The 17084-nt window shown below is 39.8% G+C and overlaps 1 protein-coding gene across 2 annotated transcripts in view; it reads right to left on the bottom strand.

Moving 5' to 3' along the window:
* AIG1 (androgen induced 1) overlaps positions 1 to 13004 on the bottom strand; it is a 349171-nt gene extending 336167 nt beyond the window's left edge. The window contains exon 1 of one of the 2 annotated variants that reach the window (XM_062186860.1): positions 12793 to 13004. In XM_062186860.1, the coding sequence (XP_062042844.1) occupies positions 12793 to 12933 (141 nt within the window). In that variant the 5' untranslated portion in view covers positions 12934 to 13004. The remainder of the gene's footprint in view (positions 1 to 12792) is intronic. The other variant, XM_062186859.1, reaches the window with a different exon arrangement.
* Between the last annotated feature and the right edge of the window lie 4080 nt (positions 13005 to 17084).

Raw genomic sequence — 17084 nt, 5'->3', positions numbered from 1 at the left:
TATCAACAGTCACATTGAACATTAATGGCCTGAACTGTCCAGTTAAAAGACACAGATTGGCTGATTGGGTTAAAGAGTAAAACCCATCTATTTCCTGCCTACAAGAAACACATCTTTCCAACAAAGATGCATGCAGACTGAAAGTGAAACGTTGGAAAAAGACATTTCATGCCAACAGAAACCAAATAAAAGCAGGTGTAGCCATATTAATGCCAGACAAAATAAACTTTAACAGAAAAACTGTTAAGAGAGACAAAGAGGGGCACTATATAATGATTAAGGGTTCAATTCAACAGGAAGATATAACAATTATCAATGTATATGCACCTAATTACAGGGCACCAGTTTATTTAAAAGATATGTTAAGGGACATAAAGAGAGATTTAGATTCCAATACAATAGTACTGGGGGACTTCAATACTCCACTCTCAGAAATAGATCTACCAGACAGAAGATCAACAAGGGAACAGCATATTTAATTGACACTATAACCCAAATGGATTTAACAGATATCTACAGAACTTTCAATCCTACATTTAAAGAATTTATATTCTTCTCAGCAATACATGGAAACTTCTCTAGGATTGACCACATACTAGGCCATAAAGCAAGTCTCAGCAAATTCAAAAGAATTAGAATCATACCACGCAGGTTCTCAGACCACAGCAGAATGAAGTTGGAAATCAGCAACTCAGGAATCCCTAGAGAGTATGCAAACACATGGAGACTGAACAACATGCTCCTGAATGAACACTGGGTCATAGAAGAAATCAAAAGAGAAATCAAAAAGTTTCTGGAAGTAAGTGTGGATAACAACACAATATATCAAAACTTATGGGATACGGCAAAAGCAGTGTTGAGAGGAAAGTTTATAGCAATAGGTGCCTACATCAACAAATTGGAAAGGCACCAAATAAATGAGCTTTCACCGCATCTCAAGGATCTGGAAAAACTGCAGCAAACCAGATCTAAAGCTAGTAGGAGAAGAGAAATAATTAAATCAGGGAAGAAATCAACAGAATTGAATGCAAAAAAAAAATTACAAAAAATCAACAAAATGAAGAGCTGGTTTTTTGAAAAAATGAATAAAATTAACACACCATTGGCCAAACTAACTAAAAAAAAAAGAAGAGAAAAGACCCAAATCAATAAAATCAGAGATGAAAAAGGAAATGTAACAACAGACACCACAGAAATAAAAAGAATCATCAGAAATTACTAAAAGGAGATGTATACCAGCAAACAGAAAAATCTATCAGAAATGGATAGATTCCTGAACACATGCAATCTACCTAAATTGAGCTATGATGACATAGAAAACCTAAATAGACCCATAACTGAGACAGAAATTGAAACAGTAATAAAGGCCCTCCCAACAAAGAAAAGCCCAGGGCCAGATGGATTCACTGCTGAATTCTACCACATATTTAAAGAAGAACTAACTCCAAGTCTTAAACTATTCAGAACAATCGAAAAAGAGAGAATCCTCCCAAATTCTTTCTATAAAGCCAGTATCACCTTAATCCCTAAGCAGGAGAAAGATGCAGCATTGAAAGAAAATTACAGACCAATATCCCTGTTGAACACAGATGCAAAAATCCTCAATAAAATTCAAAACCACAATGAGGTTTCACCTCACCCCGGTTAGAATGACTCACATACAGAAATCTACCAACAACAGATGCTGGCGAGGATGTGGGGAAAAAGGGACACTAACCCACTGTTGGTGGGAATGCAAACTAGTTAAGCCACTATGGAAGTCAGTCTGGAGATTCCTCAGAAACCTGAATATAACCCTACCATACAACCCAGCCATCCCACTCCTTGGAAATTACCCAAAGGAAATTAAATTGGCAAACAAAAAGGTGGTCTGCACCTTAAAGTTTATTGCAGCTCAATTCACAAGAGCTAAGACCTGGAATCAACCTAAATGCCCATCAATAGTAGAGTAGATAAAGAAATTATGGGATATGTACTCTATAGAATATTATACAGCAGTAAAAGACAATGAAATCCGGTCATTTGCAACAAAATGGAGGAATCTGGAACACATCATGTTGAGTGAAATAAGTCAGTGCCAGAGGGACAATATCATATGTTCTCCCTGATCGGTGACAACTAACCGAGCACCAAAAAGGAAACCTGTTGAAGTGAAATGGGCACTATGAGAAACAGTGACTTGATCAGCCCTCATCCTGACTGTTGATGAACAAGTTAATACTTTATCCCTTTTAGTATTTTTTTGTCCTACTTAATACTATTGGTTGAACTCTGTAATTAACACACAATTATTCTTAGGTGTTTAAAGTTAACTGAAAAGTGACCCCTGTTAAATATAAGAGAGGGAATAAGAGAGGGAAGAGATGTACAATTTGGGACATGCTCAATCTGACTTGCCCCAAGTGGTGGAGTTAGAAATGTGCCCGGGGATTCCAATTAATCCCATCAAGGTGGCATGTACCAATGCTATCTCACTAGTCCAAGGGATCAATTCCTCTTCACAATTGATCATAATGATAGGAATAAGAGTCAAAGGGATCACATAAACAAGATTAGTGTCTGCAAATACTAACTGATAGAATAAAAAAGGGAGAGAATGATCCAACATGGGAAGTGGGATACACAGCAGACTCATAGAATGACAGATGTCCTAAACAACACTCTGGCCTCAGAATCAGCCCTTAAGGCATTCGGATCTGGCTGAAAAGCCCATGAGAGTATTTCAGGCATGGAAAGCCAAGACACTGTGGCAAAAAAAAAAAAAATGACCTAAATGAAAGATCTCTGCAAGTGAGATCCCAGTGGAAAGAATGGGCCATCAAAGAAGGAGGTACCTTTCTCTGAAGGGAGGAGAGAACTTCCACTTTGACTATGACCTTGTCTAAATATGATCAGAGTCAGTGAACTCAAAAGGCCTCCATAGCCTTGGCAACTCATGACAAGAGCCTAGAGTGATTACTGATGCCTTAAACAAGAATGTCAATTTGTTAAGTCAACAACAGGAGTCACTGTGCGCTTACTCCTCATGTAGGATCTCTGTCCTTAATATGCTGTACATCGTGATTTAATGCTATAACTAGTACTTAAATAGTATTTTTCACTTTGTGTTTCTGTGTGGGTGCAAACTGTTGAAAGCTTTACTTAACATATGCTAAATTGATCTTCTGTATATAAAGAGAATTGAAAATGAATCTTGATGTGAACGGAGGGGGAGAGGGGGCAGGAGAGAGGAGGGTTGCAGGTGGGAGGAGGTTATGGGGTGGAAAAAGTCATTGTAATCCATAAGCTGTACTTTGGAAATTTATATTCATTAAATAAAAGTTAAAAAAAATTTAAAAAAGCAATATGCCACTCACTAAGAAACTGTACTTTGAATTTTGATCTTTTCCTTGGCTAGCAGTAGATGACACTGTTTTGCAATGCTGGCCCTGGCAGTGAACTTCAGCTCCCAGTCAGCAACAGTTATGATAAGATACTCAACTGTGTGCTGTGGTGCTAAGCTATAATATTGAATAGGTTAGGAGGAGAGAAACTATGTTACTCACACACTGATGATGGAGTTATAAAATGATATAGCCACTCTGGAGAACAATTTTGTAGCTTCTTTTAACGTTAACATTGCAAAAACTTAATATTGCAATGATTATACAACCCAGCAACTATCCTCTTGGATATTTATGCCAGAGAAATAAAAACTTATAATCACACACACACACACACACACAAACCTGTGTGTGAATGTTCATAGTGGTTTTAATTATAACTGTCCCAAACTGGAATCACTGCACATCTCCTTCAGTAAATGAATGGTTAAACAAACTGGTGCGTCAATAGTGTGCAATACAGCTCAGCAATGAAAACAAACTGCTGAGAGCTCTGACAACCTGAATGACTCCCAGGGAGTTTTTCAGCAGGGAGGGGAGGTAATCCCAAAAAATCACATCTGGATGATTCATTTATATAATATTCTTTAAATAGCAAAAGCATAAAAATTGAGAACAAATTAATGGCTGCCAGGGGCCGAAAGGGGTAGGGGGAGAGAAGATACACATGCCATAAGAGAGCTATATGAGGGTGTCTGGTGGTGATGGATAGGTTTGTATCTTGACTGTTTCAGTATTAATATTCTTGTTAGGATATTATACTACAGTTTTTCAAGATATGACCATTGGGAAACTGGTCATATTGGATCTTTCTGCACTTCTAACAATCGATATGAATCTATAATTATCTCAATAAAATTTTAATCAAATACAATATGGTTAAATAAAAGAATTTTTAAAATCTAAATGAATGGAGATATATATCATGTTCTTGGATTAGAAGAGTAAATATTGTTAAGATGTCAATTTCCCCCAGAATTGTTCTGTAGATTCAATGAAATTACACTCAAAAATCCCACTAGGATTATTTGCAGATATTGACAAGATTTTCCTTAAAACTGAAAAATAAAGGTTAAGTGTTTAGCACAGTCCAAAGAAATACTGAAAACGAAATCTGAAGGCTTCACATTCCCTGATTTCAAGACTTATATTAAGCTGCAATGATCAATACAGTGTGGAACTTGTGAACAGGTAGACATATCAGTTGGACAGAGCAGGGGGGCAGACTCACAAACGCAGTCCACTGATTTTGACAGAAGGTGCACAGGAAACTCAATGGCAAAAGGACTGTATTTTTGAAAAACGGTGTCACAAGTGTTGCATATACCATAGCTTAATAAAAAGAAAATAACCTATTTTTTTGTAAATGGGAGAATGATTTCTCTAGACAGTTCACAAAGAAGACATGTATGATAAAAAAAAAATGTACAGGAAAAGATACTTCACATCATTAGTCATGAGGGAAATGAAATTAAAGCCACAATGAGATGCTATAACACATTTATTAGAATTGTTAAAAAATGGGAAAAAAATTCACAACACTGCACAATGAGAGGGATCTAGAGAAACAAGAATTCCTCTACATTTTTTAGTGGGAAAGCAACATGGCCCACCCACTCCAGAAAATACTTTAGCTATCTCTTATAATTAAGAGATGTGTAAGTCAAACATACACTTGACATATGACAAAAAATCTCACTTCCAGATACATTCACAATCAAAATGAAAACTCATGTCCATGTAAAAACTTGTATGTGTCTATAGCAGCATTTTTCATTATTTCCTGTATCAGTGAGCTGTTTGTTATTATTAAAAAAAAAAAAGCCTTGACACTTGCTACTTATGAAGAAAATAGATTTATTTACCACACAGCTTTGGGAGTTCAAGGACCAAATGGCATGGTGCAGAGCTGCCCAGGGCCATCAGTTGGTTCATGACATAGACACAATGTTGAGACTGCATGGGAATGCCAGTGAGTGACTGCATCTGGAATTAGGAGCAGAGAGGATGGGAGAGGCCAGCCTTGCTCCTTTTATAACAATCCTCTCATGAGAATTCAAGGGGTAACCTAATAACTACCCTCAGGAGCACACCGTCAGTGTCCTAAGCGTCTCACACTAGGCCCCACCTCTCAAAGGTCCATCACCTCTCAATAGCACAACCAGGGAGACCAAGTCTGCAATCCCATGAACTCTTAAGATGCCACAATTAAACCAAATCCAAACCACAGTACCCCCAAAACAGAAAACATCAAATGCACTTCAACTTGTTCATGGATAAACTGTGGTACATCAATACCACGAAATACTATTCAGCAGTTAACAAGTCACTGATAAACACGGAACACAGATGAATAAGAAATGCACTATGATAAATGAAAAAAAAGCACCAGACTTGAAGATTCACTGTATGCCTTACATATTTTTCTGGTAAAGGCAAAATTTTAGAGACAGAGAACAAAAGATAGTTGATAAAATTGAGGGCAGGATTTAACTATAAAGGAGCAACAGAAAGGAGTAGATTTTAGGTGACTGTGATAATAGTTACACAATTCTACACATCAGTCAAAACTTATGGAGCTATACAATAAAAAGAGAAAATTCTGATATTCTTGAATTATGAATGTAAAAATCATGTGTGTATATATTAAACTTCTGAGATTTTAAAACATCAATATGGTTGAAAAGGCAAGTATCAAAATATTAACTTTGGTATCTCTGTGTGATATCTGTAACTTAAAAAATAATTTTTAGAAATATTTCTTCTGAAATCTGACAATATATGTACACAAATATGAGTTCAAGTATATATGAGGGTACTTCAAGGTATTTGAGAATAAAAAAATTAAAAGAAAAATTGGGGGGCAGCGCCGTGGTGCAGTAGGTTAATCCTCCGCCTGAAGTGCCAGCTTCCGATACAGGTACCAGTTCTAGTCCCGGCTGCTCCTCTTCCAATCCGGCTCTCTGCTATGGCCTGAGAAAGCAGAAGAAGATGGCCCAAGTACTTGGGCCACTGCACTTGGTCTCTCCTGAGTGGAAGACCAGGAAGAAACTACTGGCTCCTGGCTTCGGATCGGCACAGTTCCGGCCATTGCGGCCATTCAGGGAGTGAGCCAACGGAAGGAAGACCTCTTTCTCTGTCTCTTCCTCTCACTGTCTGTAACTCTACTTCTCAAATAAAAAAATAAAATCTTTAAAAAAAAATTTCTGTCGCAAAAAATTGAAATATATGCAGTTTTTTCATAATGTGCATTTCCATGAACTTTGTAAAGTGTTCCTGTATATACCTGTAGTCTGACACTGTATCTGTGTTCCAGTATATATAGAAAGTTCCAGAATAAATAGTCTCTTGATGCACTAAAATCGTAGGATGCAAGAATAATGAGAATTAAGAGGGAATACACTTTCTTCCCTGTGGTTTCCTGTATTATTTTCTCTATGACTGTGTATTGCTCTTGAAATTACAATTTTAAAGTGCAACACAGACCTACAGGTCTCCATATAAGTCAATATGAAGGGGTTAGCAAACTGACTTTTTAGAATCCCATGTTTCCAATCTGTACCCTGTTCTGCTCTACAACAGATCAGCCCACAGAATGTCTCACTTTGAAAGAGAGCTCAGTGCTTGATGCTCTGGGACAGGACTACCCTGCAGGTGAGCAGTGAACTCTCAACAGTCTCGTCACAGGCTTCCCAGAAGAAAGGCTAAGTTACTGTGGAATCTGAAGCAGTAAGATTTTTCCAGGCATCTTGGATCACAGGAACAGCTGATTCAATGTGGAAAATTGTACTATTGTTCACGCTCCCACAGAAACATGTGACATTTCAGGGGAACACAGAGAAACAAATGAAAACCCTCAAGAGCAGTTACCAATTTTGCTAAATGCTATACCAGACATGGGGGAATGGCAGGGATGGGAAAAGAAGTGACCTCAACCAGTGGTCAGATGACTTTCTGTAATTTCAATAACATTTACAACAAACACAGGGAATGGGTGATTATATCATCAACTATTTCCCCAACTCTGACAAAACCAGGCCCCTATTTTATGTCTGATCCAAAAGAAACACTTGCAAAGAAGGTGAAGCAGTGTCTATGCAAAATATTATTCTCCCAATTCTTCTCCTAGGTTAGGAAAAAAACACCATTTAATCCTTCTAGGTTACATGCACATCTTAGGGTCAAGTCTAAGTCTCTTGAAGAAAAAACATGCAGTTTCAGCCCCTTTGTTTAATATAAAAATAAAAAATAAATAAAAATAAACACCTACCTAATTTTGTTCAGTAAGTACTCAACAAACTAGCGGACTTCACAGGGCACTCTGTGGTTTTGACCAGCAACACCAACTAGCAGTTATATAACAACATACACAATGTCTTCTCAAGATACACTGCATTCTACTTAAAACTAAGCCATGAACTAAAGTTAATAATTTATTTTTCATAAGAATTTAAGTAAATATAAGACCAGCTCAAATACAAAATTTAGTATACTTAGAAGCTTATTTTGCCTGACATTTTTCTAAATGCCAAAAATTCCTAGCCCATCTAAAAGCAAAAATGTATCCTCTAGGTATATTTGACCATTTCCTGATCTTTGAACACATCAAGCTTTTCCACATCTAAGCTCTTACTTATCCTTTTCCCTTGTGGTCTTCTTAAATTCTTTTACAGTACAGATTTAGATAACACACACAAAGGAAACCTGGATTATATTACCTTAAACGTCTCCAAAAATGCCTTCACCTAGCCAAAATATAAGACCATTCCTTTGGCTATCATAAAATCATGACATCAGAAACAGCAACTATAAGAATATTCCTATATATTTTGCTGATAAATTTCTTTTTTTAATTTATTTGACAGGTAGAGTTATAGACAGTGAGAGAGAGAGAGAGAGAGAGAGAGAGAGAGAGAGAAAGGTCTTCCTTCCATTGGTTCACTCCCAAAAGGCCGCTACGGCCTCCAACAGCGTATGTCAGAGCATTATTTATCAAAGAAGGTCCGTAGGAAGCACCTGATGATCTTATTAAAATGCAATTCCAGGTGGGCACTTAGCCTAGGAGTTAAGATGTCCATGTCTGACTTCAGAGTGCCTGGGTTTGATACCTGCTTCTAGCTCCTGACCCTAGCTTATTGCTATTGCAGACCGTGGGGGTCAGTGGTGATGGCTAAACTAATTGGATCCTTGCCACCTAAGTGGGAGTCCTGGATGGCATTCTGGGCTCCCAGCTCCAGCCCTGGCCCAGCACTGGACATTGTGGGTATCTGTGGAACAACCAGCAGATGTGAGCTCTTTCTGTCTCACTCTTTCTATATGTCTCCTCCTTTCTTTCTCTGTCTCTTATCCTCCCTTCCTCTCAAACAATTAAAAAATAAATAAAATGCAGATACCAATTCAGAAAGCCTATGGCACAGCCAGGATTACTACATTTCTAACAGGCTCCAGGAACAACAGTCTGCCAATGCATGGATGCAAAAGCACTACAGGAGGAATAATGAGAATGTTGCAGCCCAAAGAAATTAACTCCCAAAATGGTGCATAATACAAACTCAAGCAAATGGGATATCAAGATTTGTTTCAATCTTTAAAAATGAAAGAAAAAGGCCATCTATTATCAACTGAATTTTAATAACAAATATCCAGTTCATGTTTTTCAAAGTTGATGTTGATTTATCTGTTGAACATCCTGCCACACTTATCAAACATAATGTTTGGTTGATATATTTTTTAAATACCTATTATTTTGAATGTTTTGAGAAGAGACAGACAAGAACACTCAATGAAAATTTTGAAACAGGAAGTTTCCAGTTATTCAAACATTTTCTGAATACCTATTATACTCTAAGTACTAGTTTGAGGCCTCAAAATACAGTTGCCCTTTTTGTTTATTTATTCTGGTTTTATTTTTCTGATTCTTCTTTAACTTGGGGAATTATCATTTGGCTAGTGAATAAGTGAATGAATTTACATCATTTGAAGAAAATTCATCAGCTGTGATACTAAGGAAATATGTGAACATCATTCACATAGACCTTCTTTCTTTCCAGCTTATTTTCATTTAAAAGTACTTCTTATCCTGGCCTAGCATATTGTATAATAATCATTTCTGAAATACTTTACAGTCAAGGAAAAGCCTAGCTTTTCCAGTGTTTTTCAGCCTTGATATAGTCTCCCAAGTGCCTGTGGCTACACATATGCACTTCACACAGTATGCAAAAAGCTTGTATTTTGTTCAAAGCTAACATTAACAAGTTCTCTAATACACATAAAATATCAGCTGAGTCAGTGCATTTATTTCATGTAAGTTCAGAAACAGTTGTGTATCCTAGGTCAGGGCTTTAAAGCCCAGTCTACCAGTCTTCCATTGCTGCAATAACAAATTTCCCTGAATTTAGTGGCTTAAACAACACAAACTTATTACAGTACAATTCTGGAGGCCAGGTGTCCAACCTGGATCTCGCTGTACTGAAATCAAGGTGTCAGCAGGGCTCTGTTCTGGAAACTCTTGGGGGAAATCCATTTCTTTGCCCTTTCCTGCTTTCCTTTCCTTTGCCTCCCACATTCCATGGCTCATGGACCTCTCTTCCATCTTCAAAGCCATCAGTGGGTCCCTGAACCTTTTTCTCACCATCACATCTTCCACCAACTGACTCTTCTCTGTTTTTCTATTCCACTCTTAAGGATTCTTGTGATGACACTGGATTCAACTGGATAAGCCAGGATATATTCCCTATGTTACAGTCAGTTGATTAGCAACCTTAACTCTGTGACCTTAACTCCTCCTTGGCTCTGATTCTACAGCAATGACTCTTATACTCAAAAATGACTCTTATACTCACATTGTGGTAAGCTGATGCCACAGACCATAGTCCACCTGTGACCTTCAGGATAAACACTCAGACTCTATGATCCAAGCTGGCTAGCAAAAGGGCCTTCTTGCTACAATTTTGAGAAGTGAAACCATATCTCAAAATGGTTTCAAAAGGCATAGAATCATGAAACTTACCTAAGACATGGGTAATAAAATTTATTCAGTTTTTTCACAAACACACAAAAGTAAAGTTAAATAGGTAATTATAGTAACGCAATCTTACCATGTCATTATGGAAGACTGACAAGTTGGTTAACAGCTGTACGATGCTTAAGCACTAAGGACTGTACATCTTTGACAAAAAGAGTAACACTTAGCATGAGGGTTTCTATGAGTATATTTTAGATGTACTTTCTCACAGGAGCTCTTCACTAAAGCTAATGGCTATTTTGCATTCAGGAGCCACAGAGAGTAAAAAAGTTGAATGACTGACTAAAGATTCTATACAAACTGAACCTAATACAAAACAAAGTGGAAGTGTCTAATTTGAATTCATGGTCTGAATTCTGGAATAGAGAAAAAAAGTATATTTATGGTGACTAGTGTTATTTAAAATGGGAAAATCCAGTCATCAAATGTTAAAATATAAATCATATGGCAGCATATCGAACTGACTTTACTATGGTTTTGTGTCACACAGAAATTACAAGAGGTACATTGTTTCCTGCGAGTCTTGTCCTTAACACGGAGTAAGCAAGGCAATGTGAGAAGCAGTCATCTCTCTTGGGTTAACCAACACCCTCATTTATACCCCTCTCACCTGCTGACTCCTGCCCCTGCTCCAAGAAAATAGCATCTAAGGCTAGGGCACTGCTGAGCACTGTGCATAGTACCCATGACCAAGTAGTCTCCATCAGTATTTTAGCTCAGCACTACTCCTTGGCAACACTCAAAGGGGTCAGCTCTACATGAGATTTGACTTGGTAATGGGATAAGGCAGCAAATCCAAAAGCAGTTTTGCTCAATAGGCCCTTAAAGAACTCTAAAAATCTATGCTCAAGTTTTTCAATAACATCTAAACGTCTTTAACATAGTTTAAACACTTGGAAAGACGACATGATTTCTGGTACCCTGTATATGGTATTCCTGCTTAATATCGATATTTATCATAACATCAGAGCTGCAGTTCTAGCTCCTTCAATCTATGGAAGATGTCGGTTGCACGACAGAACTGGCAAAGATAGCAACCCAGTAAGATTTTCTCTCAAAACAACTCCAACTCCCTTTCTTAATCAAATATGAAGATAGTCCTGGTGGCAGCCGTCTATCTTCTGAATGCTAAAAGGAACAGACAGAAAGACAGCACAGACTCTATCGTGTGCTCCTCGCCTGGATGAATGCTGAGGAAGAAAGGATAACTGGCAGGCATGAGCCATGTTCAGACTGAGTTTCAAGAACGAGTTGGAAGTTGAGGATATGAAAACTGGAACCCCTGCAACACGCTTACATCCTGGGAAGTCTTGTAAGCGCAAGGCCACATGCCTCATTCAGAGATTGCTGAGAAAAAAAGAATTTAAATTCTCTGAAAATGCCTAAAACAATGCAAATGCAGGTATTTCTCAAACCACCTGTTTTTCTTTGAGACACCCTAAGCTTTTGGAAACCTCTTAAGGCAGGTATCTGGTCCCCTGCATGAAAATGGAGGGCCAGGAACAGTCCATTTTGCTGGTGTAGTCAACTTTGTGTATACTCTTGGACAGTTCTGGCAGTCCAGGAATTGGTTTGGCATTTTCTCTGACTCCTGTAGAATTCAATTCCTTGGTTTTTAGCCCTCTGCCCATACAAGACGTTCTTTCAGCGTGTATGTGAGTGTGACTCACTTTAAGTCACCTTTTCACCCAGAAGTTCCTAAGTCCATGTCAACATTGGGCCTTATGCTCATGTGATTGTGGGGGCCCTTTTAATACCAGATGCAGAGGCTTTAAAATTATAATAATAATAATAGCCTGGACCTTTCAAGACTATCATGTAGAAGAGCTGCTTATGCAAACTACTGCAAACGTTTACATAGGGAGAGAGAGAACATGGAACAGCCACACTGGGGATGCACTTTGAAACTCTCCCTTCATGTTTCTGGGGGAAAGGATGGCAGTCAAGTCCTGACACGAGCAGGTGCAAAGATGGCAACTTTATTAGGTTGGGAGGATTGGGGTGCTCTCAGGAGAACCTCCAAGTAAACAGACAACACCCGGTTTCCTTGCTTTGCTGCAGGTTTTATCCCACGGTGGGTGCCCTGAAGAGCACCTAGAGAGCGGATGGGTCTGAGGCCACTTGGGATTGTCGGATGCTTTGTGAGTTGAAGAATCTTGCTGTGTCAGCTCTTAGAAGCAGGTGGGGATCCCCCTCCAGAGCCCACCACCTGGCCGTGCCCCACTTCCGTGTGTCCCCCGGAGAGCAGGTGACCAGGGGGCCGCCAGGCCTCAACCTGCCGTCACCCAGAGAGAGGTGGGCGCTGGAGGCGCGCGCACGCAGGTGCTCAGGCACCCAGGCACTGGGTGCAGGGCTGACAGGGGCAGGGGAGGGGGTCGGCCTTACCAGATCAATGAACGTCAGGAATTTCCAGCTACCGCCGTAGGTCTGATGCGAGGGCATTTCGATGGCCTTGTAGTTGCACAGGATAGAGCAGTAGGACAGCAAGATAGCCACCCGCAGCACCTGACAGGGAACAAGCGCCATGTTCGCGAGAGGCCTGGGCTGCTTGGGCCGCGAGGAGGGCGGGCGGGCGGCGCCGGGCGTGCGGGGGCGGGCGCCGTGGGAAACCCGGCGCGGCGGGCGCGGCGGGAGCGGCGCGGGGCGGGGGCTGCGGCCGGGCGCGCGCCCCACGGGACCGGCGCGGCCGCGAGCGCCCGGGCGACCTGCGTGGGCGTGGCGCTGTTTGCGGGCCCTGGGGCCGCGGCCGAGCGGGCGGCGTGACGTCATCTCCTTCGTCATCCGCTTCCTCCTGCTCGGGCGTTCGCGGGGTCCCGGGAGGCCCGGCCTGGGGAGCCGGGTGGGGGAGGCACCCCCGGAGGCGTCCCTGGAGGGGCGGGCGGTCTCCGCGAGCCTTCTCCGGTCCCGGGAGGTGCGCGCGGAGCTCCGTGGGCCGCGGACGGCAGCGTCTGCCCGGCGGGAAGGAAGCGTGGCCCGGGGCTGGTGGACGCGGGCCGCGGCGCGGGAAGGCGCGGAGCCCGGCGCGGACCCGGTTCCAGCGCGGTGGCTGCGGACCGGGCTGGTACCGGGTGGGAGTGTGTGCGTGGAGCCCCCAGGTGCTTATTTGAAACACAGTTGGGGTTTTTTTGAGCACTCTGAAACGCAGTTATAAATATAAATTATATATAAATTTATATATAAATATAAATTATAAATTTCGAAGGGGCCTGTGGTGTTCCACAAGGGCCTTGTTAAGTATCACGGCATGTGCACTTGGAAATAGAATATGAATTTTGGACACGAGGATTATCAATAAGAAGCCGTAAGGAAGGAATGTCAGACAGCTTTGCTGCTACAAGATTGCATTCAGCCTAAAAAATGATTCTGATTTTTGGATGTGAAGCCCACGTCTGTGTAATTTAATAGCAGTCCGGTTTGGGCCTTTTATTTATTTTGCCTACGGCACCATATAGGGCTTAATGGAAGGAAAAAGAAATATAAACTGTAGTCTCTCTGCCTTCCAGTGAATGTTGTCACACTGAAGTTGCATCAGTCTGTGGGCAGTATTTTTTTTTTTTTTTTTAAATCATGATCACATTTCAGCCAACCAGATGCAGGGTCTAATTATGAAGAGACAACATAGGTATTTCCTGTGGCTCCATTTAAAACAGGTGTCCTCTACAAATAGACTCTGAGTCAGAGGATGTGGAGTTGAGGGGTGTCAGGGAGAGGGTAGGGTTAGAGGTAAAGAGAAATTGCAAACCATCAATGTTTTCCTGAATTGTTCCAAACAAGTTCCAAGCCAAAATAAAGAAACTCAGTGGATTTTTAAATTGGCATTCTAATTGTGCTAATGGAAATTGGTGTAAGAAGAGGATTCAGCTAGCAACAAAATTTAATGATTTGTAGTCACTTTTTCCCCTAAAAGTTGAATCTGTATTTTGTTTATGTCCTTGCTACACGTTCTCAAGATTGCAAAAATGATAATAATAGGTGGGGAATGGAAACCGAGTGAAGACCTAGCTAATTTAAGGCCTTAGTAAAGTGTTAGGCGGTACTATGATATTTTCAGTTTTATATACTCTTCCTGTGTTATATGTATATATAATCATTAATCAGATTCTCTGTCCCACTAAAACTTTCTATAGAACTCCTTAATAGGTTTGTGATCAGCTTTTTTTAAGTAAGAACAGCCCTTAAATGAGTGTTTTGGACCTGGTCTAGTTGCTGTCCTTTTATGATTTTACGATTTTCTAACTGCAAACAGGTAGTTTTGAATTTAGAAAAAGAAAAACAGAAGGTGGGCTTTTAGAGATTGAGATGGCTAGCTCCCAAAACTGAGTGTCTGGGTTAAAGTGCTGCCCTGATCCTGACTCTAGCTAGCTCCCTGCTAATGCAAACCCTGGGAAAGCAGCAGTGACAGCTGAAGTAATTGGGTTCCTGCCACCGAGTGGGAGACCTGGCCTGAGTTCCTAGCTCTTTGCCTTGGCTATGGCTGAGGTCTGGCTATTGCAGACGTTTGGGGAGTGAGCTAGCTGATGGGAGCCCACTTGCTCTCTCCCTGCCTCTCAGATAACTAAATTGAAATTTAAGAAAAAATGAAACATTTTTAAAAAAATCTATAGTCAAACATTTGATAGAAATGTCAGTCCACAATTTTTGGAATTTCTTGATAACCATTAACATGTCTAAATTTGTTCTCTGATTTTTAGACCATATTTAAAAATCTTAGTTATATTTACAGGTATTCTTCATGAACAAATATTAATGTACACACAGGTTGTATTTTTACAATGTAAATAACACAGTAGGGAATTTATCTTAAAATTTCACTCTATAGGTTATCCTTTTTTATGAGCCTTAATACATTATCACTTGCAAGTATTTATACAAGGAGTCCGCATTTGATTTAGAAAGTACTGTATTTTGTTGTATAGAAGAAATGACACTTAGCCATCTATTACACAATTAGTGGAGTTGGAGAAAGAAAAGCCTTATTCAGTTGAGTTTCATGGATATCAGTAAATATAGAAAAACACCAAGGGAATACCTCTAAGACACTATTTTACTTTTTGGCCTTTTTGATTGTCTTATCCCTTCTTGGACTATATATTCTCTCCTTACAAATTTCTAGGAGCTGATAATAACTCTCCAGTCTTTTTTTTTTTTTTTTTGAGGGGGTGGTGCCTGACATATTGGTGATGATAAAAATTACTAATTTTGAAAATTATGGGACTCCCATGTCTCCCTTATGATGCATTCCAAGAAGCCAACTTAAGAAGCAAGAGAAAGAACTATGCTTAGGCACATCCTTATAATATTCAGTGTTTATGTATTTCCTTTGGTTCTGCATTTGTGTTATGTAAGCATTTTTTTAACAATGCTGATATATTTGGAGAAATAATTTTTCCCCTTTACATTTCCCTTTGAAAAGCTTGGAAAAGGGGAAAATCCTTGCAGTATTGCAGAAAAGTCACCCTCGTATTGCTTAATTTTTCTTCATGACAAAAGTAGCGTATTTATAAAATTAAAATGGTGGAAGTTTTATAAAGAAAAACATTGCCTCTCTCTCACCACCCTGAGGACACACTAAACATTTAGCATATTTTTAGCAGTCCTTTTTATAATACATAACTGGTTGAGACATACTCTCTTACAATTTGCACAACACAGACTTTTTTGCCTTAAAGTTAGCAAGAATTTTCTGTTATTATTTAAAACATAATATGGACATGTCATATTTTGCTTAAACTTATCCCATTTTTGGAGATTTTTATTGTTTTTAATTTTTTAAAGATTATTTATTTGAAAGAGTTACAGATGCAGACACACACACACACACAAATCTTTTTTTTTCATTTATTAAACTTATTTAATGAATATAAATTTCCAAAGTACAGCTTATGGGTTACAATGGCTTCCCCCCTCCCATAACTTCTCTCCCACCTGCAACCCTCCCCTTTCCCGCTCCCTCTCCCCTTCCATTCACATCAAGATTCATTTTCAATTCTCTTTATATACAGAAGATCAGTTTAGTATATATTAGGTAAAGATTTCAACAGTTTGCCCCCATATAGCAACCCAAAGTGAAAAAAATACTGTTGGAGTACTAGTTATAGAATTAAATAACAGACACACAGATCTTTCATCTGCTAGTTCACTCCCCAAATAGCTGCAATAGCCGGGGTTGGGCAAAGCTGAGGTCATCTGGGTCTCCCATGTAGGTGCAGGGACCCAAGGACTTGGGCCATCTTGTACTGCTTTCCTAGGCCATAGCAGAGAGCTGGATCGGAAGAGGAACAGCTTCTGCTGCTTTCCCAGGTGCATAAGCAGGGAGCTGGATCAGAAATGGAGCAGCTGGAACAGGAACTGATGCCCATGTGGGATGCTGGTGTTGTAGGCAGAGGCTTTACCCACTATGCCATAAGGCCAGCCTCGATTGTTTTCAACTTTTTTACCACCATATATACACTAGAATGTCCCCAATTTGAATAGAGAAAGCTACTTTTTAAGGATATTTGGAACACGAAATCAATAAAGAAACCACACTGTTATAGCATAATGTGTAGACTTGTTCACATGATTTTATATGAGCTGAGATGCCCAGGATAGTTCTTTTGTCCAGGAGGGCAGTTGGAAAAGATAAAGTCTAAATGAGGAAAGTAGGTAAAAAAAAAAAATGCTCATTTTTTCCCTAC

Source organism: Lepus europaeus, chromosome 3 (assembly GCF_033115175.1).
Source record: "Lepus europaeus isolate LE1 chromosome 3, mLepTim1.pri, whole genome shotgun sequence".
Taxonomy (NCBI): domain Eukaryota; kingdom Metazoa; phylum Chordata; class Mammalia; order Lagomorpha; family Leporidae; genus Lepus; species Lepus europaeus.
Note: the sequence above shows the minus strand (reverse complement) of the source record. Positions and strands in the feature narration are given on the sequence as shown.